We start from the raw sequence: 25,450 nt of genomic DNA on the forward strand, positions 1-25,450 counted from the left end.
CGCTGTGTGCACAGAACCAAATGCGGACATTCGCCCGTGTGCCGAGTTGCGCGCATCTCTGCGGCCGGTCTGTTCCCATCGTAAGCCTGGTCTTATAGCTGCGGTTGTTATTAGGGTGAACTTTCAAAAGAACCCGGCATAATTACACGGATGCACATCTTTGCGTAGCCTGAAATTCCGTGGACATGCCCTCACTGAATATAGACTACATGTGAATTCCCTGTTACCACCCATTTACACCCCTTCAGCTACAAGTGGATATATATACGATGGAATTGTGTACGACTTAGCATTGCCGGTAGTTGGCTCTGAGGCATGCGCAAACCCAACTTACATTTAACTTTGTATCAGCCCCTAAGCATCTGCAATAGATCAGATTACTTGAGTATTATGTTCAGCCCAGTTCGTCTCCCTGCTTTGTCTCTTGACCAGTGTGATCAACAAATCGGCCCAATAAAAGTGCACCTGTGACTCCAAAACTTTGTTGCCCAAAAATGATGCAATATAAATTGATCTGCTCAGCATGTGTGTGTGTGTGTGCGGCCATCTGCTGATTGCACTCACTGGCTCCATTGGTGATCCAGATGCTCGGCCTGAGCACTGCAATGCCTGGATCTGTTTTTATTTGCTCACCTCCCTGTGTACTGGATCATGATGTAACACTTACACCTGGCCCCGGTTTTTATCATACGCTGTCCTGCCCTTACCACTTTTTCCTTTGTTGCTACTACAACTTGTCTTCCTTGCAGCCTGCGCTGTGCATGCGCTTCTGGCCCAGCTGCCTACTCTCTGTCTGGTGGAGATTTTGTTTACCCAAGATGAGCTGATTGAAATGATGGTGTGTCTCTGCTCCCTGCTACCGAACAATATTCTGCTCAAGCCGGTACAAGTATACTTATGGAAGAAAAATAAAGCCGTGTTATTTCTGTGTGTGTGTGTGAGAGGCTCTGCCGTCACTGTCTCTTCCCCATTCTTTTCCAGCCCTGTCGGTCTATGTATGATTTGTGCCAGGACATCATGGACAAGCTGATTCACTGTGGTCTTCTCTCCATGTATGAGGTGAGCTTATAGCAGGTTATGGTGGTGACATGAAGACCAGCAGACCGGTGACACATCTCCTTGACCTCCACAGGACCCCAGTGCATCCCCAGCCTGTGATACAGGGAGACGACGTTTCGTGGACAGACTAACGTGGAAATCCATGGATGACATGTCTGGTAGTGACACCGACTGCATGGAAGAAAATACCAAGCGTCATTACAAAGTAACTGGTTCATTTTTTTGGATTAATAATTTCTCTGGTTTTTATTTATTTTACATTAATGCAATAAGCACTTGTCTTTTGGGAGTAGGTGGGCTATGAGGGTTACATACAATATAACTAAATATAAGGGATGGGGGTTGAGTAAGGGAAGGACCGTCTTGAGAACAATTGTTAAATGCATCATATTTGTTGCCTAAGGTGAACCTTGGTCCATCCTACCTCCTATATTACCAGTATGTCCTTCTTAATGATGAGCAGCAGTAAGGGTTACTTGTGCAGTATAGGGGGGGCAATTAAATTCAGGGCGATGGGTGGCAATGTGTCCCCAATAATTATGGTAGCCCAACATCGCTAATGTTGTACCAGTGATGAGCTTAATTAGTGCCATGTGTCAGCCAATAGCAAATGTTGTTTCACAATTACATTTTACATGTTGCAATCAAACCTCATATCTCTCCCAATCCAAAAATCCGAGCTGCCTCTTTCCTACCTTCAACCTCCACCTCTGCCCCATTAGTTCTCCCCTACCCTCCTCCTGTCTCTGCCTTTGATTTTGACAGTCATTTTACTACCAAAATCAAAGCAATGCTAACACCATCTCCTCTCTTCAGATTTTTCCTATCCCACCACAACCCTCCCACCCTTTCTGCCTTGTCCCTCACTACTGATTACAAAGTCTTATTTCCATCTCTCATCTTTTCTCCTTCATCCACCAGGAGACACTGGAGGTTAAGAGACTGGATTCCGCAGAGAGAGAGAGCCAAGTTGGGCAAGAGACCTAGCCCGTTCTGTGGAGGGCTTGGCTTAATGCATGAGTAGTTCTGCTTCGTCTTCTAGGGTCAGTGCGACTGCTCGACCATCTAAGAAGAGGAGGTTTCTCCTAGCGGTCCCCCAGTCGAACGACTCTGATGCAGAGCCTCTTTCACAGGAAGAGGAGGAAGGTGAGTTGGAAGCTTTGTCAGACAGTGACGACCTTCACCAACAGACCTCTGATTCGGGTGCCCAGGGAGTGGAAGCCCTTATCCTGGCGGTCCGACATGTCTTGAAGATTCCAGACAAGGAGTACACGGAATCCTTATGCATCATTATTTGGAACAAGACAAAGGTCTACTATTTTCTTTCCTTTTTCACAGGAATTAAATACACAGTTGTCTACAGCCTGGCAGCATCCTGACAAGAAATTTCAGATGCCCAAACGGTTTTTGTCCATTTGCCCGTTTCCAAAATCGGTCACGGAATAATGGGAAGCTCCTCCTCCAGTAGACTCGTCAGTCTCATGACTTTCTAAGAAAACCACGTTGCCTGTCCCTGCAGCCACATCCCTTAAGGACAGTTCCGACCGTAAGCTGGAAACCTCCTTAAAATCCATATACTCAGCAGCAGGGGTGTTGCTTAGCCCGGCTTTGGTTGGTTCTTGGGTCAACAAAGCTTTGGAAAGATGGGCGGAGGAATTGGTCAGTGGATTTGAATCAGGAGTTTCAAGATCTGAACTTTATCGTTTTAGCTGAACACATTTGTGAATCTGCTGTGTACCTTGGAGAAGCGTCTAAGGACATTGGTCATGTCGGTTCCAGGATCTCAGTGTCAGCCATAGCGGCTCGAAAAGCTCTCTAGTTAAGGTCTTGGCAAGTGGATGCGGACTCTAAAAGAGTTGTGGAGGTCCTTCCTTGTACGGGGGATACCCTTTTTGGACCTGAATTGGATAAATGGATTTCCCAGGCTACAAGTCTACCTTTCTGTCATCCAATGCTCCAGCTCCGCGTCGTGCTCCGGCTGGTCCTTCCTTTCTGACCCCTCATTCCTTTTGAGGACGTTCAGGTGTTATCTCCTCAGCTACCCGTGGAGGCAGAGTCAGAGGTCGACAGTCTGGTTCGAACTGTCGTCTTGATCCCAAACCTGCCGAAAAACCTTCCACATGATGTGCTCCAGGCCCACCTGGGAGACTCCAGGGTGGGGCTCACCTTTTGCGATTCAAGGATGTCTGGTTTCAAACCAGTTCATCAGTTTGGATTCACAATCTGGTGTCTCTGTGGTACAAACTAGAATTTGCAGAACCCCCCTCCACATCGGTTTTTCACCACAGGTCTTCCCGTCTCCCAACAGAAACTGAGAGTAGTTTTGCAAGCAATACAGAAGCTTGTCGATTCCGAGGTTCTGATACCTGTTCCAGTCCAACAGTGTTGTCTGGGTTTCTACTCCAATCTCTTTGTAGTTCTGAAACCAGACTGCTCTGTCAGGCCTATTTTGAATCTGAAATCGTTATATCTTTATCTGGCGTTTTATCGATACAAGATGGAATCTCTTCACTCGGTGATTGCAGGTTTGGAACAGGGGGAGTTCCTAGCATCCATGAACATCAAAGCTGCTTATCTTCATGTCCCAATTTGGAAGCCACATCAGGCTTTTCTTCAATTTGCTGTCAGGGAGGAACATTTTCAGTTTCAAGCTCTGCCATTCGGTCTGACGTCGACACCTCAGATCTTTACCAAGATTCTGTCGGTGGTGATCGCTCATCTCAGACTGTTGGGGGTCACTATTGTTCCGTATCTAGACGATCTCTTAATCAAAGCTCCATCTGTTCAGATTCTCAGCGAACATGTAGCTTTAACACACCAGGTCCTAATCCATCACGGATGGATAATCAACTTTCAGAAGTCCAGTCTGATTCCATCTCAACGCCTCCAATTTCTAGGAATGATCATGGATATGGCGGTTTTAAGGATCTTCCTTCCGGTGGACAAGGCTCAGGCTATTCGTCAGCTTGTCCTCCTGTTTCTCAAGCCGAAGCAGGTGTCCATTCATCTTTGCATTTGTCTCTTAGGGAAGATGGTGGCAGCTTTCGAGGCTCTTCAGTTCGGAAGATTTCATTCTCCTCCTTTTCAATTGAATCTCCTGACCCAATGGTCCGGATCACACCCCAGACACGAATCTCTCTTCTCTGGTAGATTCAACACGACTACCTAACTGCAGGTCGCCGGTTTGGCCTTTGGAACTGGATAATTCTGACAACGGATGCCAGCCTCGGGTTGGGGAGCCATTGGTCTAGACAGGAGTCGAGTCTACCGATCAATGTTCTGGAACTCCGGGGGCGATTTTCAAGGCCTTCTGGAAGCGTTTTCTCTGCTAGCAGGTCAGCCAGTTCATGTCCAATCAGACAACGCGACAGCTGTTGCATACATAAAACGACAAGCCGGGACGCGCAATCGCATGGCCATGTGCGAGGTAAATCGCATACTTCGATGGGCAGAAAGCCATGTGGTGGCGATCTCCGCAGTGTTCATTCCGGGAGTGGACAATTGGGAGGCCAGGACATTCATCCCGGACGTTTTCCGACAACTAGTACGGAAATAGGGAATGCCAGAAATAGATCACATGGCTTCCAGGCACAATCATCAGGTACCCCGATAATGTTCCAGAACTCAAGACCCAGATGCGGAGGTGATGGATGCTCTGACGGTTCCTTGGATTTACAATCTTGTGTACCTCTTCCCTCCTTTTCTTCTGCTTCCACGTGTTCTCAAGCGGTTCAAGAAGGAAGTGGCAACCGTCATCCTAGTGTCTCCGAACTGGCCACAGAGGACTTGGTTCTCGGATCTTCAGCAGCTCCTCGTCAGGGATCCTTGGCCATTGCCTCTTCGACCAGATCTTCTACTTCAAGGTCCTTACTTTTACCCAGACTTACAGCGAATGCATTGAACGGCGTGGCTGTTCAGTCCGCTCTCTTAAGACGTAGTGGTGTTTCAGACTCTGTAATACCTACTATGCTCCAGGCTTGTAAGCCAATCACTTCGGCTCAATATCACCGTATCTGGTGTGCTTATGTAGCCTGGTGTGAAGAACGGAGGTTTCACACTACTGCCTTTCGGATCTCCCGTCTCCTTCTTTTCCTCCAGTCAGGTATGGATGCGGGTTTGCGCCTTGGTTCTTTGAAGGTTCAGGTATCGGCATTGTCTGTCTTTTTCAGCACAGTCTTGCCTTGATCCCGCAGGTTCAGACCTTTTTTCAGGGGGTTATTCGGATACAATATCCGTTTATACCGCCTACAGCACCGTGGGACTTTAACTTGGTGTTGACTTTTCTCCAATCTTCACTGTCAGAACCCTTGGAAGACGTAGATCTTAGGCTTCTCACTTGGAAGACTGTCCTGCTTTGGCTTCGGCTTGGAGAGCTTCTGAATTAGGAGCTCTTTCTTGTCGACCTCCTAATCTGATTTTTCACGATGATCAAGCGGAACTCCGTACTAAGGCATACTTCTTACAAAAGGTGGTTTCTGCTTTTCACATCAATCAGCCTATTGTGGTTCCGGTGTTGTTGAATACTTCTCTGTCTTCACCCTAGATCTTATTCGGGCTTTTAGGATTTATGTGGCCCGTACCGCTACCTTGCGGAAGTCTGATGCCTTGTTTGTTCTTTATGATTCTTCCAAACAGGGGTTGGCCTGCTTCTAAGCAGTCTTTGGCCAGATGGATTTGTCTGGTCATTCGACAGTCCTATACTTCTGGTGGCCGGGTTCCGCCGGTCTCTATTTCTGCCCATTTCCCATGCACCACTTGGTCCACGATCAATACCTTTGTTAGATTTTATCAGTTTGATACCTTTGCGCTCTCCGAATCTAGTTTCGGTTGCAGGGTTTTGCAGGTTTCTCAGAGCTCTCCCGCTCGGGGAGAAAATTTTGGGACATCCTTAGTGTCTTAACCTCCAGTGTCCCCTGGTGGATGAAGGAGAAAATAGGATTTTGGTACTTACCAGTAAAATCTCTTTCTCCGATTCCACAGGGGACACTTGGCGCCCTCCCAGCACTGCTCTACCTGTCATTGTGTTATATTTTACACACATTGAATGTTTTCTCTTGTTATGTGTGTGTATTCTGTTTCCGTCTCCTTGGGCTCCAATTCTCTAACTGGGGCTTCTGGAGGATAGAGGGGAAGGTGTCACTCGCACTTCTAAATTTAAAATGCCAGCTCCACTCATCCACCCGTCTATACCCCAGTGTCTTAACCTCTAGTGTCCCCTGTGGAATCGGAGAACGAGATTTTACTGGTAAGTACCAAAATCCTATATTTAACACTGTCCCTTCTTCCTTCAAACAAGCCATTGTCTAATGGTTGTGAGCCTGGTACAGTATTTCCCATTAGGTGTTGCGTGTCACTGAATGAACTGAATCAAAGCGTGTTGAACCGGATTGTTATTAGTGTAATGGTAACACTACTTCCTGGTAAACAATAGAGTGTAAATATTTATGCACTGTTTAGTCATATGGTGATTAGGCAGTGTTTAAATAAATGCATTTGTATATACAAAGGTTACAAATCATACATTATATATCATATTTGAGGTTATGTATAGCCAATCAGCACATTTTAGTGTAAATTTTACTAATTTATGGTGTATGCTTCACTTTCTCCTGCTCCAACAGTTGGGCCGCTCGGATCATCACGCCGATTTATTCGTCTTCCTTTGTCACCTCTTGAGTCCAGTGCTGAAGACCTATGAGAGGACTGCATTGTTCCTGCAGGAGCATGGGTTATGTGGACATGGTATGTGGAGTGTAGGAGGCAGGTAATATGGTAATGTTTTGGACTGCAATAAATGATAGCAGAACATGTGACTTCACTAGAAGAAGTTTGTGAAAACTGCTCCTGTAGATGTTGTTGAGCTGTAGTTTTCCACCATCTTAAATGGTGCTCCAACCAATCAGCTCCTAACTGTCATTTTTCAAACATATGACAGAAGCTGATTGGTTGGAGCACCATTTAAGATTAGTAACGAGTGATGACAAGAATATCACTCGTTGATAAATGAGGCCCAAAGTCTTGGACAAGGACAAAGAAACTTGCGACATTTGTTCCGTGGGGAAAGTGAGCTGTATGAAAGCAGTCAGATATTTTCTTTACCCACAGACACTGAATCGGACTGTGTTAACCGGCTGCACTCTTACCTGCTGCAGAAAGCTGAAGAGGACGGATCCTACGGTGAGTTCTTAATTCAGTTACTGTACTTCCTTGCTGCTATGTAGAACAAGGGCTGATAACAACATACATATTTGGTAAACAATTAATTCGCAATATAAAGGAGAAATTGAATTCATTTTTTTTCTCTTTATTTCCAAAAAGCAAAGCGTATTCTCAGGGTGTTTTGGCATATTGCTCACACATGTACTCAGACTGTAAAATATTTGTATGTGGGCCTGATGAAGATTTGTAAATAATCGGGATTGTGTTGCTACCAAACTCTGTGCTAGATGGGTACAATTCCCCTCTATGCTGAATAGTACATATCTTGCAAAGCACCCGCCCCCTACATGTATGATTGGTTGTTATTATTATTGTGCTCTTTCATCTACACTATGCGAGGTGTGAAAGATACGGCAGGCATATTTCAACCCTGCACAGCTCGCAGGACCATTGATACATCCTCACTGCACTTTGCTTATATGGGAATGTCCTGTTACAGCCCAGATAATCCCCTTCTAAATGGAGATGCAACTGAAATATGTACAAGGCTATATATTGCCTGTACTCGCATACACTCAGTTGCAGAGCATTTATAGTCTGAAAATGGACAAGATACGTTCTGCAAACAGGTAGGTGTACGTTCAGTGCTGCATCCTCCCCTGTGTGTGAGAAGTCTCCATTTATTATCTGTGCTTAGTGATCGTTGTCGTCATCAGGAACATTTATTTGTTATTAGGAATAATATATCTTCTGCTGTAAATGAAATACATATGTGAAGTGATCTCCAGGGACGTATTTCTGTACATGGCCTTAGTGAGTAATTTAGTATGGGATGGGGTAGTACATTTTCCCATGCATATAATACAGTGTGACCATTGACACCATGTAGGAGATGGAATTGGGATCGCTTTATTCATGTGGCAAAGAGCAGATCCAGTTTTCTTCTAGCGCATAGTTTCTCAGCAATCTCCCTTCACTCCATCATGACTATTGCTGCTGTCTCTGCTTCCTTTCTGATCGCTGTGTCAGCCTCCCCCTCTGCAACCTGCTTCACTGGTTCCCCATGCTCCTGAGAATCCCGTTCAAACTCCTGACCTTCACCTACAAAGCACTTAATTACTGCCCCTCCTACATCTCCAATATAATTCTGTCCACACTCACTCAGACTCCATCTTCCTCCAATTGCTGCCTCTATTCCATCCAGGTTTTCCAGCTCTCATACCCGCCTCCAAGATACCTCTCTCTCCGTCCCCTCACTCTGGAACTCACTCCGTTACCAATTCCGACTTTCTACCAGTGCAAGCATGTGCTCATATCTCCACTACGCAGTGTCTTGCAGCTTGTGGTCCATGGCAAATCTGCATCTCAGGAAAAGCAAGACCATTACCTGATAGGAACCCTCCACCTCACTAACTGAAGCTTTTACTTTGCTTGACTCTCACTTACACCTTAAATAACCAACAGGACATCAGACTTACCTTTCAGATGTCACCATTTTTCTTTCGGGGGGTGGGGGAGATATATCAAGCCTTGGAAAAGAAATGGCGAAGTTGCCAAAAGCAACCAATACGCTTCTGTCATTTACCTAGCACAGTCTATGAAATAGCAGTTACAAACTGATTGGTTGCTTTGGGCAACTTCACCACTGTATCTCTCTCCAAGGCTTGATATATCTCCCCTTATATTTCTTCTGTGTGCTTCACATGTAGCTAGATGGAGCAAAAGGCATATCATTGACATTAGTGGCTGAGACCATATTAATGCTCTTTCCACACCTAACATATGCTGCCGGCATCTGCTATAAGGGAACAACTTTTCAGTGCTTATTCTTCATTTCTTGGGCTTCTTTATGCTTTTCTGTTTTACAAAACAAAATAATATCTGCATTTGTATACAGTAAGAGGGGCATTATTGTGGCCAACCTGTATGTCCTGATATCCCCATTAGTGCCTAACTTGTTATAGGCTCCCCTCACAGTCATCGCCATTGTAACACGCAGACCCACAAACACGTCTGTAAGCGCAAGTAACACAGAAATTGCTTTTGCACTCCATCTCTACAGTTTTTTCTCAGTTGTTGGACTCAGAGAAAATGAATGTAAGTATCCGGCAGGCCAAAAATTCACGAGAATACAGCCAGGTACACACTGGAGCGATGTCGGCATGATATGCTGTTTACGACCGACTCGGAACGACATGTCGGCTGCAGCCAACGCTGTACACTTGCGACATCCGCGCTGCATGTCCAACCAGATGATATCGCCAGCGGCCCCGTTGTAGGTAATGGACGGAACAAGGTATCGTCGTTCATTACCTCTTTCTAATGTGTACCCAGGATCTGATATGTCGGACTAACATATTGGCTGGGTACACATTGCTCAGTGTGTACCCAGCTTAATTGATACTCTGTAGGGAATACACTGAACGGTTTTTCAACTGTATTGTATTTCTATGAAGAATGCACTTATAGTAACTGTGCTAAATGTGGGCATGTGCAAGATGAGTATTACTGGGAGAAAAAGCTGACTCGCATATCAGTCAAATCTAGGAGCAAAGTGGCTCTTTTAGATACCAGGGAGGATGTGGCTCAATTGACATAAAAAGAAATTACTTGTAATAAGTAGGTGCCAGCAGTCATTTATAGGTTTATTGGCTCCCTGGCACATCGGAATTGACCAACCTTATAAAGAACTGCCCGATGTCTGACTGGCCCAGCGGGGGCTGGTGTAATCCCTGGTGCACCCCACTGACTCAGTGCCCCACCCTCTACCATGAGAGGGCGGGGCCTAGACACCACTGACCTTCTGTCTGACGCACATACTTACAGAGCTGGCCGCCAGGCACACTGTGCTGTGCGGTTGGCCTACTTAAACCTCTGCTGGCTGTCACTGAGTAAAGCTGGCCACACACTAGACCAACTTACATCCAACCAGCCAACTAGTTGATTGGTTGGAATGAAAATCTGGTAAGGTATGAAAGCAAATGACAATCAGCAAGTTGCTCCCAAACGCCGGAAAATGGACAAAAACTGTTGTTAGACAAGTTTGTTAAATGTTTGATCTAAACAATTTGTTCAGACGTCCATTTTCATCTGTTTAGGTGTAATTAATGTCGGAGTGTTAGAAAGTGAAAGCGGATACACTTTTACAGTTAGCTAAGTATTTGCCGAATTTTGTCTGACTGGATTTCCTTATTCATTGCACTTATGGTATTGGTCACGAGAATGTTTTTTATGAAGTCTGTGTTCTCCTTTACTAAAGTCACCAATATCCTTTTCACTGCCAATGGCAAAAGTCACATCTCTTTTCTCAAATATTCTCCACCACATCCTCCTTTTTTGTCTGCATCACCTCCTACCCCTTCCCATATTTATCAAAGTCCCCCAAGGATCCGTCCTTACAAAATTCTTCGGCTCTTTTGGTCTCCAAGTCAACCTCTACGCTGATGACTCAAGTTTACCTTCACTCAACTTACCCTCAGCCCTCACTAGTGTCTTGTCCTGCTTCTCCAGAACAGAACTTGCTGTCTTCCCTCTCCAAACAATTTGTTCAGACGTCCATTTTCATCTGTTTTCTGGCATTTAGGAGCAAATTGCTGATCATCATTTACTCCCATACGTTACCAGATTTTCATTCCAACCAATCAACTAGTTGGATGGTTGGATGAAAGTTGGTCTAGTGTGTGGCCAGCTTCATTCAGTCTTCAGATCGGGGCGGACATCAATGACTGATGTCGCGTCCACTCGGCGTCAGTGGGTGGGACACACACTTTGTGGAGGAACAACTTGTTAAGAAGATACAAGTACTGGAGTGGATGGATCTTCAACTGCATCATCGTATCCTATCTGCTGCTGTAGGCTCTCAAGAACAGCCAGTATTGTTGAATTATTCTACAACTAAGTACAGTGACTCACCTGCTCCCTCTGTTTACATCATACTGGTGAGTGGTGAGACTCAATACTGTGACAATGTCTTTGTGGTTTTTGTTCTTTTATTCTAGCTACAGTAAATACCCAGGGACATTGCTATTATGTTCCATACTACATTGTCTCTCACTATTTATTACATTTGATCCATTAACAACTGCAATGTACTGTTTCAGAATAATTTAATGTTACATTTTTTCAATGTTACTACATATTGATATTTTATCTGCTGTCATATTGTGTTTTTTTACGTATCTATATTCTGCTTTACATTGTTATATTGATCTTTTAGTACTAAACCTTATTAATCTATATAGCTTCCATCAACTTGATAATGTTTATATTTTGCAATCCACACAGCACTACATTATATTTCTTTGTATGTAACTCCTGGCTGTGGTGTGCTGATTACAAAGGACTGGGAGGAGTTCAGGGATTAAATCAGGGCTGGGAGAGGTGCAGGGAATATTTTGGGCTGGGAGGGATGTGGGGATTAGACCAGGCTGAGAGGGGTGTTGGAATAACAGGACTGGGAGGAGTTCAGAGTTTAAATCAGGTTGGGATAACACAGGGATGGGAGGGATTAAATCAGGCTGGGAGGGGTGGTGGGGATTATTTTGGATGGGAGAGATTACATCAGGCTGGGAGAGGTGTTGGGATAACAGGGCTGGGAGGGATGTAGAAATTTCACTGGGCTGGGGGTGTGTGGAGGGTCAGGAAGTAACAGTGGGGTAAACACGATTGGGCTATTAGTGGGCTTGGTAGGGGTGGGGATATTTTTGTAGAATGGGAAGGGTATGGATATCACAATGGGATGTGAGCAGTGTAGGGAGCGGCATACAGTAGATAGGGAAGAGGTGGGTGAGGATATAACAATGGTCTAGGAGCAGTGGAAACATTGTATTTGACTAGGAGATGAGGAGACATATTACAGTGGTCTGGAGGGAGTGAAGCAATAGGGTGGGATGGGAGTAGTGTAGGGAAGGGCGCATATTACAGTGGCCATTGCAAGAACTTTTGTGGGGTATAATATAACCCACTTTACACCTCTGCTTGTGGAGGGAGACCAGCGTGCTCCTAGCAGTAGTGCACACAGCATTGACTGAATATTTGAACTATATGTGAAGGGGTTGGAAAGAGGACTCACATTGGCTAAAATGACAGCCATGCCACTGGCACTATACCAGACGTACAGAAGAATCACAGGTGAGGTGATGATAGCAGTTACTCTTCTTTACTCCCACACTACTGGTGGCTGGCCACACCCCCTCAGACGGCAGGCCATGTCCTTTCATTGGTGCACTGTCTACCACTCAGAGGGCCATACCCTGATGGGCCCTTCATGCCCCAGTACAATACTGAATCCGCCACTAGTACACTACATGACCAAAAGTATGTAGACGATCCTTTTGGTCACACCCATTGCTAAAAGCTGCAATAGACAAAGTACGCTGAATGGGTGGGTATCCCCGAAGCCATGTTCCAGACTATAGTGGAAATTTAGAAAGTGGAGGTTGTTATACTGTAGTCTCAAAGGGGGAATAAACTCCCTATTTATTTTTGCAAAGAGATGTTCAGCGAGCACATATGGGTGTGATGCAGGGGAGTTTTAAGAGGTGGGGACCTGTGCGCAGCCTCCGTGTGGGCCCTCTACTCTCTGGCACCGCAGTAGATTCTGTCTTAGCCACTTAACTGACGATTTTTTCAGCAAATCCGGTCATAAATTACGGGTCCGCAGGAAAGTCCAAGGAGTCAGAGGATATCCATTCTGCACATGTGTAGAACACATTTCCTCTTCAAAAATACAGCGCGGGGGTGCGGTCATACCTTATCAGCTGAAGCACAGCCGGTTGTGTTTGCATCCCATACGACCATGTCAGTTAAGTGGTTAATGCCAGAATCTACTGCGCATGCGCGGGTCTCCGGGAAAATGGCACTCGTGCCTTATTGCTGGAGACATCTTTACTGTGCATTCGCAAGTCATTGGGAAAATGGGCGCCGCCATTTTCCGTGATTATTTTTGTTTGCTGTTCTGCAGCGCTTCAGAGCAGCACTCTGGAGATTGTGGAGAGGTAAGTATAACTATATAGATATACTTATGGATGCAGGGTGTGTGGTGTGAGTCACCCAGGGGTCCGTGTACACCGCATTATGGATACGCCATTGGTGTGATGTTCATGTGTCACCAAACTTCTGGCCATGTAGTATATTTAGGATACACATGGCAATAAAAACAATTACAGGGGACTGGCCATTTCCAACACACTTCCAAAACCACAGACCTATTTCTGTCAAGTCCAGAACACAATTATGATTAATATCTGTACCGTGTTCTGTGCAAGTTGTGGATACTTAGGGCTGTATTCAATTAGTTTCACACCCCTGATACTTTTTCGCATTCCGGAATTTTCGCCTATATCGCGTATTTTAGCTGTGGAAACTAATAGCGCGCGTCCCCGCGATTCGCCGTATTCAATTCCACAAGACGCGAAAACACAACCCGGCAAATGCAAAACAGGCAAAAAGTGCTGTCAGAATTGGGGAAATCAGCCTGATGCACTAACATTGGGGATCAATGCACATGCCCCCTATTTGGAGTACTAAAGGTGTGTCAATTTCTTCTAATTAGCGTCTTTGCACAGGTGGTGAAGAATAGCATTAAGCAGTTTTTTTTGGGGGGGGGGGGGGGGGAATAAGTATTCCTGTCAAATTTGGGGTACTTGAATATGGGTGCGAGCATGTTTTAAAGTCTCTAAAGTATAAAAAAAGAGAAAAAAAAAAAAAAAAACGCACCTGAAGCAGGCACCTGCAATCAAAAAAACCTCACCCATACTTGCAGACCCCCCCAGTTTATTTAGCTACTTTAAGTTTGCACCCCTACTTTGCATTTTTTCGCCCCCTTTTTCAAAGTGTTTTTTTGGGGTGTTCAATTTATTATTATTTTTTTTTAATGTAGTTATCCTTTGGGGGGCTATCCCAAGGGTGCTGAGTGGTTTCCCACCTTTGCACCCCAAAATAACGATCTTGCACTTATTCAGAGGCAAATCTTTTTCGCCTGTTACATTGCGTTTTCGCGTACGCGAAAAAGTGTTTGCAATTGAATACGGAGATAAGTTTCCGCTTGGCGAAAAGTCACAATCGGCGATACTTTTTCTCAGATTCTGACTTTTCGCAGCTAGTTGAATACGGGCCTTAATCTGAAAGGAACATTATTATACCTTTTCTCTTTCAGAGTGTGCTGAGCATTCCCTGGCTGCCTGTGCTGTTAGAAAGTTCATAGATCTCGGGGTATGTATCCAGATCATGGTTACAGCAGAAGATATTATGTACAGTATTCTCAATCCATACTTGTTCTTTTGGATTATTACATCTTTTTATTGGTTGTTTATCCACAACTTCAGGCATACATGGCTGGCGAGGTGGGACTTGCCTAAGCCTAAAGTGTACTGACACCAGGGTAGCGCTTTAAGACCCCACTCACTATAAATGACTTAATCATTATTTGTGTGACACTCTGTGCGTTTCCTGAGATTGCAATGTTAGTAAAGCTTTTGTTTTATAATCATGATTCCAACATAATCTGCTATATGTAAACCTTGGTTGACCTTTTGTTTCTCTGAGTGAAAACTACCTCCTGTCTATAACAATGTACATCTCTCATACCCTTTTTGTCCATTACTCCTAAATGTCTCTTTAGTACCTTCAGCTATCTCCATTACCCAACAGTTCAGTCACCAACATGGATCTTGCTACTCACTACTTTGCCTGTTACTGCAGTTTACAAATCATCACCACCCAGCAGTAGATTCTATCACACTCTCCAATAAACACTTTCCCACATTCCCCGGATACACACTCATGTGCATACTATATTTACTAAAGTGCAGGTTTTTAGAAGTGGAGGTGTTGCCCATAGCAACCAATTAGCTACTATCTTCTAGAATGTGCTAGATAAATAAGTAGAATCTGATTGGTTGCTATGGGCAACATCTCCACTTCTAAAAAACCCCACTTTAGTAAATATGCTCCCCCATATGTGTATGATCTTGTTCCCTCACACTGTTACAAGATATGAAATCCTTATAGTGCATTATTTGCTCCCCTAGAAGGCAGGGAATTGGGGGAAAAAACATAATGCTTCCCCCTTGCCTTCTTCAGTTAGCTTCCCAGTGCACTGCATAAAGAAGTGGACATATTGTAGGGCCCTTGTCCTTTATTATCACATTTTTATTTTCCTGGCATTTGTGGAGGGGCAAATAGGGTGTTCCTTACCCCCTCTTCACTTCCTCTTGCATTGTAGGAGCCCCGCGCCTGCACCTCTGTGCTTCCTCTGCCAAAGTGCAAGTCCCTCCTCTGCATCTATGCACTTGGCCTCAGGGACAGGAAAGAGGAGACTTACCTGTTAGGTCTTTTTCTTCCACTCCATAGGGGGCATAGGAATTACACTGGGGTATATGTGGAACCAGAAACAGGAGTATGCCGCACAGAACCAAAACTGATACCAACAATATTACATCCAATAATTATACCTCATCAAAATCGTTGGTGGTGCTCCCGGAGCCCATATGTAACATAGAACACAAAGAAGAGAAAAAAGAAGGGCTTGTTGCTGGGGCACTCTTAAAGTAGATATTCACATAGAGTTGACAAGTGTAAAACATAACCTTTACCAAATATGTGGAAAATTAATAAATACCCCCATGTTGAGCAAAACTGTATATGTGTCAAAATAGGACTACATATATGTCCAAATGTGGAGTAGGGCGAAAATTTTAAACGAAGGGTAAATGGTCCCCCACGTCATCATAATGGTGCTGTAGCAATTATACGTGGGGGGGACAAGTACCCTAATAACCCTGGTCATATGTCAGATAATAAATGCTATCCCAACAAATTAGTGAATATATGAAAATGTAATATATAAGTGCTGTGCTGAATTACCACTCTGCTGTGTTACCAATCCGTCCCAATCCACCTCCAATGTTAATAACCTACAGCACCTGGTATTCCCATATGGTCTCCCATCCAGGTACTGGCCAGGCCCATTACTGCATAGCTTCCAAGATCAGGCGAGATTGGGCATATCCAGTATGGTATGGTTGTAGGTATGTCTACCCAAGTGGGTGAGTATGAATGCCCGGGTATACACACAATGTAGGAGTGTATGTAGGAATAACTCGTGTGAGGAGTCCACTTTATTACATAATGCACAATATCAACAAAAGTACTTTAAATTGTTTCAAAAAGCAAATTACCACATATTTCTATTCATATATTGTGATCCAGCACAAGTGTACGTATTTTTTAGCTGGTTACAAAGGTGGATCATATTATTATAGTGTTCACAATCAGCATTTACAGTATGTCTGGCTAATTGTATACCGGGCTGTTTGCATGCCACTTTCTTCATCTGGTTCACAACTTATTAGGTTGTACATACGTCAAACATGTTGTCCGACTCAAACCTGGCTAAAAAACCCTTTGCCGCATGTGTCAGGTGTGTCAAAATTAAATATCAGACATTGAACATTAGACAGATTGAGTATACAACCTACATAGTGCCAATCTGCACCAATCATACAACAATAATGTGGGCTCAGTATCGCCATAAAACTGCACCGCAGGTCTCTCTATGAATCTATATATAGAGAAGCACTGTCCCATATTGGTTCTGCTGGGAAAGCCTGTACAATGAAGATACATATCCAATCGAAAAAAATGTAAGTGTTGCAGGTAGAATATAAATGGGATAATGCACACTAGAATGGTGTTAATGCAAACTCGTTTTATAGGCAGGGTAAACTAGATGGGGAAGAAAAGCAGAAGTGGAAATAGATAAAAGCATTTCATTTATGCTGTTGTTGGGATATCATTTATTATCTGACACATGACCAGGGTTATTAGGGTACTTGTCCCCCCCACGTATAATTGCTACAGCACCATTATGATGACGTGGGGACCATTTACCCTTCAATTAAAATTTCCACCCTACACCACATTTGGACATAGATGTAGTCCTATTTTGCATATCATACAATTTTGCTCAACATGTGGGTATTTATTAATTTGCACTTGTCAACTCTATGTGAATATCTCCTTTAAGAGTGCCCCAGCAACAAGCCCATCTTTTTTTTCTCTTCTGTGTGTTCTACACTGGGGTATAGCCTGGAGATAAGAGTCTGGGCACCAAATAGTTAATGAAATTATCCACAAGCCCAAGCTCCTCTCCTCTATACCCCAGCCACAGGCCATCAGTTGAGTTTGCAAGCCCACGGTAGGAGCGAGGTAGAGGAGAAGAGAAAGAAGGCCGGCATACATACAGAACCATGCATACCATGGAAAGTACAGCCGGCCAGGTCACCAAGGAAACACCCCCTGGCAGACAGGTGTGTCAGGGAGGGAGATTCCTATGGAGTCGTAGAAAAAGACTTAACAGGTAAGAACATAAATCTCCTTTTCTTCCTCCACTAGGGGGCACAGGGTTGACACCGGGATGTCCCAAAGCAGTTCCCTATGGACGGGAACGCTCCTGAGCTGCATTGAGCACAGAACGCCTGAAGGCAGTGTCTGAGGACGCAAAAATATCAAAGGCATAAAACCTGATTAAGGTATGAGCAGACGACCATGTGGCAGCATTACTGAGCTATTCTGCAGAAGCCCCACAGAGTGCTGCCCAAGAAGTCCCCACTGACTGGGTGGAATGGGCCGTCACCATGGCAGGGGTAGGAAGGTTCGCCAAGGAGCAAGCTTGGAGAGTGGTAAAGTGGAGGCAGCGGGCCAAGGTCTGCTTAGTAGCCGGCCCCTCTTTATGAATGTCATATAAGATGAACAGAGAATATGACTTGCAAATCTCCCTGGTCCTTCTGGCGTAAAGCCAGAGTGCCTTACCACATCCAAGAAAGTGGAAACACCTTGGGTTAAGACCCTTAGTCGAACACCAAGAAAAATAGGTACACCAAACCCGGTAACAAACATGTGCCGAAGAAGGCTTCCTAGACCGAACGAACCTTCTGGAAAATTATTTTGCTCTTCGGATGGATGTTTCAAGAGCCACCCCGTCAAAGCGAGACAGGCCAGTTCCGGGTGGAGACATGGGCCCAGGGACAGAAGATCCGGCCGCAGGGGAAGACACAGTGGGGCCCACAAGATCTGCGTGTACCACACATGCCGAGGACAATCCGGTGCTGCCAGGATCAAAGTGCCTCCCTCCACCTTGAACTTGCGGAGAACCCAAGGAATCAATGAAAATCTGAGGAAAGACACAAATCAGAGGGAAGGTCCAAGAGACTGATGGGGCATCCACCAGGAGAGCTTCCGGAACCCTGGTGTGGGAGCAGTATCGCGGTAGCTGATGATTGTGACGAGATGCCACCAGTAGCTTTAATATTTGTGGATGTTGCGCCCACTCACCTGCATGAACGTCCTGACGACTTAGGAAGTCTGCTTCCCAATTCTAAACTCCCGGGATGAAGACCACGGGCAGTGCTGGAAGGTGATCCACCTAGCGAAGAATGCGGCAGACTTCCTGCATGGCTCCCTAACTGCGAGTGCCGTCCTGGTGGGTGATGTAGGCCACCGCTGTGGCATTGTCCAACTGTACCTTTTACCGGATGTCCCTGCAGGAGGTGTGGTGCCTGACATAGGACCCTGTATACTGCACAAAGTTCCAGGATGTTGATGGAAAGCTGGCTTTTCCGACGCGTCCAACGGCCCTGAAAGGTTAGGTGACAAGTTACCGCCCCCCAAGGCTTGTATTGGTGGTAAGAAGGCCTCAGTCCTAGATCCAAAAGGAACGGCCTTTGTCCAGATGGGAGCGTTGGAGCCACCACAGATGGGATAGACGCACCTCCTGGGGAAGAATGAGAGCTTGAGGCTGGGGCGAGACTTGACCCGTCGCTGTAGAATGACCCTTTGGAGAGGTCGGTACTCCACAATGTCGAATGTTGAGAACAAGGACCACAGAATCTGCATGCATGAGTGTATAGACACCCGACGCTGACTGAGAAAGGAGCGTATTCTGGTTTATAGGGTCTAGATTCTGTCCTGAGGGAGGAAGACTCTGAGCTCTGGAAACCAACAAGGCTCCCAGGTGGAGCATCTCCTGGCATGGAGATAGTTTGGATTTCTTCCAATTTATTATCCAGCCGTGTTTCTGTAGAAGCTCTACTGTCACATGGATGTGATCTCTGAGAATTGTGCCAGGAGAAGCAAGTTGTCTAGGTACAGTAAAATTCTGATGCCTTTGTGGCGCAGATGTGCTGCCATTACCACCCATGACCTTTGTGAACACGTGAGGGGTAGTGGACAGACCAAAGGGTAACCCCTGAAACTGATAGTGGTTGGTTTGTATAACAAATCTGATGAAATGTTGGTAATTGACGCATATATATGGATATGCAAATAGGCATCTTGTATATCCAACAATGCCATAAAGTCTCCCGGTTCCAATGCTAGAATGATGGACTGAAGGGTTTCCGAAGAAATTCATTCAGGTGTTTCAAATTAAGAATGGGTTGAAAGGAGCTGCAAGGCTTTTACACCAATCAATTTCTGGTTCAGAAGCCGAACCATCTCTGGGACGGAGCAGGAATATCGACCCCTGAGGCCATGAGAGAGCGAATAGACTCCTCGAGAGCTTCTGCCTTTTCTGTAGGCAGGTCGGTGGAAAAGAACCAGGAAGGCAGACGCTGTCGAAATTGCGAGCTTAGCCCTGAGACACGACGTCTGACCCAAGCGTCTGTTGTGGTCTGCATCTATACTTCCAAAAAGCGAAGAAGCTGACCTCCCACTCTGAAGTCCCCTGGGAGAAGGCTCACCCCATCAGGCGGTAGGCTTGTCCGCTGGCCGTCTAGTGGACCAGGGTTGCTTACCTCTGGGCTTGGAGCTTTTAGTGGCCGAACCCTAGCTCCTGGAAAATGGTTGACCTCTGGCTTTGACCTGTGGCCAAAAGGTGCTCAAGTCCTAATTCTTGGGTTGGCAACAGATGGCAAGAAAGTAGATTTAGATGCTGCCAACGTAGTCACTATCTTGTCCAACGCTGGACTGAACAGAACATCACCCAAATAGGGAAGGGCTTCCAGCGCAGCCAGAGTGCTCTTCTGGCTGCAACTGCTGAAGCTAAAATTCCTGAATCTATAGCTGCTTTGGACAGTTAAGAAGCTGCCTCTCTAACATGTGTAACCATAGTGACCAAGGCACCTCTGTGCACACCAGAGGCAAGGTGTCTGCCCAGCAGCCGACAGCTTTAGCGAGCCAAGCCAATGCATTCACAATATCTGTGGTACAGCGAAAGGGCAGGCAGCACTGGAACGGTCATACGGTCTACAAACTGTGACATTACCTGAGTCAGCCGTGACGCCTAGACTGATTCTTGACGAGGAATGTGGGCTAAAGCAGCTCAACAATCCAGCTTAAGTAGCAGGAAGCAGCAATTTATCTAGCGCAGCTGCTGGGAGCTGGCTATGAGAGGAGACCGGAGACCAGCTTCTCACCAACACTGAAGCATGCAATGCTGTAAAATGGCCACTCAGCGTCTAGGGGCAGGAGAGAAGGGAGGATCTGCCTGGGGCTTACTGGCTGTGGAGGGAAAGCACATCCCAGGGTTGGGGGAGGGGCTAACAGGGAAGTGCTCGCCTCCCCCCTCTGGCATAACCCCAGGAAACTTGGCCACCGCTGCTGTTAAGCAGCCCCTGCTCCATATATTAATCCCTGATGGTCTAGTGGGAAGCGCAGTAGACCGGGAGCCCCCACTGCCAGCACCACCGGAGGTCTCCTGCTCCGGCAGTGAAAGCCACGAACCCGCAGCTCCCTGCATGCAGGGAGCCATCTTACCTTGTCCCCTGTGAGCGCCGGCTGTGGCTTGCGGCTCTGGATGTGTAGGAATCCACGTCCAAAGACACTGACCCAGTCGCCTTACACTGCCCACTCAGTAAAAACTACAGTAAAATAAACTGCAGGGTACCACCTAAATCAGCCCTCCTATAAACTGGTGCCCAGCTCCTGCTGGCACCAACCTCAAACGGATGACCAGTGGCTGGGGGCAAGGTATAGATGAGAGGAGCCTGCTTGTTGCTAATGTCATTAACCATTTGGTGCCCACTCTCCCCTCCAGGCTATACCCCAGTGTCATCCCTGTGCCCCCTAGTGGAGGAAGAAGAATGTGGTACCTTGGCTTCCTGAGGTGAGGAGAGGCTGGGACTTATGCCGCATATCCGCTAGTAGACATGGAAACGACAGCACAATTACGACATTGTAATCGTGCGGTCGTTTCCATGTCTAGTGATGTGCCTACACTGAACGTTCAGTCTAGGCACATCCATCATCCCCGCACATACTGAAACTGACGTGATAGTCAGATTGATCAGCATGTACAGGCGATGATAGATGTCGGAAACTACCAGCGGGCACGTGCATCGCTGGTCGTTTCTGACCGAAACATGCACAATGCATGCGCGATTTGCAAGCGACTGCACGATAACGACACAGTTATCGTGCAATCGCTTGGTCAAAATCGCTAAGTGGATACCCTCCTTTACCCACCATCTTTGAAATTAATGAGATGAGCACTAAAAGATAAAATACTTCAGAAAGGATTTTAGATTCATGGTATCTTTAGGTTTTTATCTGAAATTGAATGCCCAGGAGATTCACTAATTTTGAGGCATCCTACTAGAAGAGCTGGTGCTCTCCTAACTACTATCCTGCTAAAGAGGGCATGGGCTGACGCAAATTGCAGTGAATTGTGGTCCAATGTAGGTAGGGAGTGCTCAAGGCCGGCCTTCATTGACAGGTGGTGACTGCAGGAGTGTGAGTGTTTATAGGTCCTGTACATGTGATCCATGCAACATGTTTTACAGGATCATAAGCCTGCTACAAGCCGTCTCTAGTACACCATAGCAGCCTGTATAACTACCACTCATAGGTTTTACACAATTGCAATTTAGCCAACAAGCTCCTTCAGAACATCATCTATATAACGGGTGACAAGTAAGACTCTTAGGGGCATATGTATCAAAGCTTGGTGTGAGAAAATTGTGAAATATATATCACCAACTAATCAGCTCCAAACTATCATTTCTTAAACACAGTCTGCAAAATGTAAGTTGGAAGCTGTTTAGTTGGTGATCTATATCTCACAATTTGATCTCACATCAAGCTTTGATACATATGCCCTTTACTCATTGTAGAGAGTGATTTTGATGCATCCTTTTTCCTTCTAGGGTGTAAATATGTTTAATTCTCAAGAATCCATGTCCAAAAGAGTGGTGTTAACCTTAGTGGCCCACAACTATGCCTCTCCCTCTAGACCTCGTACCTTGGCAACCTCATCAATCTCCTTCGGCCTTTAATCTAATCTATACACTGACGACACTCAACTCTACCTCTCCTTCCTTGACCTCTCTCCAGCTATCCGCACCTGTGTCTCCAACTGCCTGCCTGTCTCATCTCCTCCTGGTTGTCTCAGTGCTTCCTGCAACTCAACATGGACCAGACCGAACACAATGTCTTTCTACTTCAGGGTCCATAGGGTATCCACAGGATACCTTGGGGTATAGGTGTGACGTCAGTCGCAGGGCACCAAAGAGTTAAGCTTTCAGCCTCCCAGGATGCACTAGGTCCCCCTCCTATACCCCGCCCCCGGGCCAAGGCACCTCAGTTTAGTTTGGTGCCCGGCCGGAGCCGGGTGCACCTGTTGGAGTGGGGGCTAGAAGAGCCCCTGAAGCTTTTTCTTCATGCAGCGGTGGCTGCACATCTGGATGAACAGCATGGACAGTCAGTCCTGACGTCCATGCTGTCTTCCCTACACCCCGCCGGTACCAGAACGCCGGTACTGATCCGGGGATGCTGGTGGGCGTCTGGGGTCACAGCTAGCGGTGACCCCAGATGCTCCGGACCATGGCCGGATTCAAGGGGGACAGAGGTAAGCAGCGGGGTCCCGCGGTGGGTCCCCGCTGATCACATGGTCCTAAGTCCCCAGGCAGGGGGCTCCCTGGGGACTGGCTGCAGCGTGGAGCCAGGCGACCAACCTGCGCTTCCACTACCCCCTGGGACAGCGGACCGCAGCAGAGCGGTAGCGCTGCGGCGTCCCAGGGGTTAAATGCATGCCAGGGGAGCGCGCCTTCCCTGTCTCACAGCCGGCGCCTCCCCCGCTGCACACAGCCCTCTCTGCACTGTGCTGACTGGTCCTGTGTCAGCGCTCCTCCCCCAGGCCAGCTTCTCTCTGCTCCTCGGCGGCCATCTTCTCTGCAACGCATGGTGAACGCTGCTGGAAGTCTGGAAGGAAGCATCGTGGTCTGGGTCCCCCCGCATACCTCTCCTCCGCTGTGGCTCAGGTCTGTGTATGCAGCGCTGTGTCCTACCAGGCCCTGTGTCTGTGTAGTTGAGTGATCAGCACTGTTAGTGCAGGAATTGTTATTTCTCTGCATTGTATGTGACTGTGCTAGCGCTGCCTGTAACTTTTCTTCTCTAAACTGTCAGCTTTATTACTGTCCCTGTTCTTTCTGCTAAAGCCCTTGCAGTGCGGTGCTGCAGGGTGGTCTCTCGCCTATTTAATACTTAATTGGTGAGAGAGGTCACATACGTGGTGCCATCATGTCTGAAAGTGATTTTCCCCTCCGGCTACAGTGTACCACGTGCAAAGTACCGTTAGCGGAGGGGGAGGGTAGCGCGGAGGGCCTTTGTCGGCAGTGTGTGTCCATGGCGCGGCCTTTTACGGTTACAGCACCGGTACAGGAGCCGCCCTGGGCTTGTTTCGCTCAGGCGTTAACAGCTTTAGTGGGCCAGTTAGCTCCGCAGCCCGCGTTTACTCCGATGGGTTTGTCCCAGCAGTCTGTGGTGTCGTCACCCATGCAGGGGTTCCCACGACAATTGGTGGTACCCCACAGTCTCCCTATTTCCCCGCTCCCGGGTTCTCAGGAGCCAGCGTGGGTTAACTCCCTGACGAGTTCTGTACAGCACTTGTCGGATGTGTTGCAAGGGGAGTCTGTGATGCGGCCTCATAAAAGGCCGGTGGCGTCTCTGTGCGCTCCTTATGAGGATGACGAAGGGACGTCTGATGATGGGGAGATTCTGGATCCTTACGATCAGGAACCTTTCCATACTAAGGACGCTGATGCTAAGTCCAAAGTATATATTCCTGGACTTATTCGGGCGGTCCGCACAGCCTTGGTGATTGAGGACGAAGTTCCCCCAGCGGCTAAATCTAAGTATGCCTTTTTCAAAGATGTGAAGGGCGATGCCACAGTCTTTCCTCTTTCGGGTCAGTTGGTGGACCATTTAGAGGAGGCGTGGAAACATCCTGGCAAAAGATACCAGCCGCAGAGACGCCTGGCGGTGGCTTATCCGTTCGCGGATAATTATTTTGCTAAGTGTGAATCCCCTCCACAGGTGGATTCTCACGTGACCCGTCTTGTCCGTAGTGCCACATTGCCGATGCCATCCATGTCCTCCCTTAAGGATGCTACAGACCGCAAGGTAGAAATCTGCCTGAAGTCCGCTTATTCCCTTGCAGGGGGGGCAGCACGGCCGGCTATGGCCATTTGCTGGGTTGCCAGAGCGATGGAGCGCTGGGCGGATTCATTAGAGGCTTCTTTTGAATCCGACTGTCCGGCCGAACAGGCGGAGTTGATTGGCAATCTCCGTGATTCGGCCACCTACATCAACGAGGCGGCTCTAGACATTAGTACTCTGGTGTCTAGAATTTCTTCAGCAGCGGTAGCTGCTCGTCGCACCTTGTGGCTGCGATCCTGGAAGGCGGACGCAGATCCAAGGAAGGTCTGGAAGCGTTGCCGTTTACCGGAGAAGTTCTCTTCGGTCTGGATCTGGATAAGATTGTGGCCACGCTGGCGGCAGCCAAATCTGCTTGTCTCCCGTCGGCCGCTGCTCCTTCTGGTTCTGGACCATCGTCCTTTCGGTCATCTAGGGCCCAGGGCAGGCCCAAACCACAGTCGTTTCCTCGACAGGCTGGCCCTAAGAAATCGGTCAAGCCCCGGAAACAGGCATGGAGTACCAGACGTCCGGCCCCCAAGCCAGATGACAAGCCTGCGGCCTGACGGTCCGGGTCTCCCCTTGGGGGATCCCAGGGTGGGAGGCCGCCTGCTGCAGTTCTCCCGGTGTTGGTCGTTCACTACGACAGACACTTGGGTTCTCGAGGTGGTCTCCCACGGGTACGCCCTCTCCTTCCGGCACAGACCCCCGGCTCGATTCTTCACCACGGGTCTACCATCAGACCGGAACAAGGCTACGGAGCTGCGGAAGGTATTGCACACTATGCTCCAGGCTGGAGTTATAGTGCCTGTTCCATTCTCCC

The 25,450-nt window shown here is 47.0% G+C and overlaps 1 protein-coding gene and 1 pseudogene across 1 annotated transcript in view; one reads left to right on the top strand and one right to left on the bottom strand.

The window, feature by feature from the left end:
* Nucleotides 1–25,450, top strand: part of GPAT2 (glycerol-3-phosphate acyltransferase 2, mitochondrial) — a 101,232-nt gene that overhangs the window by 71,769 nt on the left and 4,013 nt on the right. Inside the window, exons 16-21 of the mRNA XM_088470795.1 lie at nt 750–883; nt 982–1,059; nt 1,133–1,264; nt 6,681–6,801; nt 7,165–7,236; nt 14,375–14,430. Of these exons, the coding sequence (XP_088326921.1) occupies nt 750–883; nt 982–1,059; nt 1,133–1,264; nt 6,681–6,801; nt 7,165–7,236; nt 14,375–14,430 (593 nt within the window). The remainder of the gene's footprint in view (nt 1–749; nt 884–981; nt 1,060–1,132; nt 1,265–6,680; nt 6,802–7,164; nt 7,237–14,374; nt 14,431–25,450) is intronic.
* On the bottom strand, nt 16,131–16,249 carry LOC148525513 (5S ribosomal RNA; annotated as a pseudogene).

This window comes from Taudactylus pleione, unplaced genomic scaffold (assembly GCF_031769625.1).
Source record: "Taudactylus pleione unplaced genomic scaffold, aTauple2 ptg000105l, whole genome shotgun sequence".
NCBI lineage: Eukaryota > Metazoa > Chordata > Amphibia > Anura > Myobatrachidae > Taudactylus > Taudactylus pleione.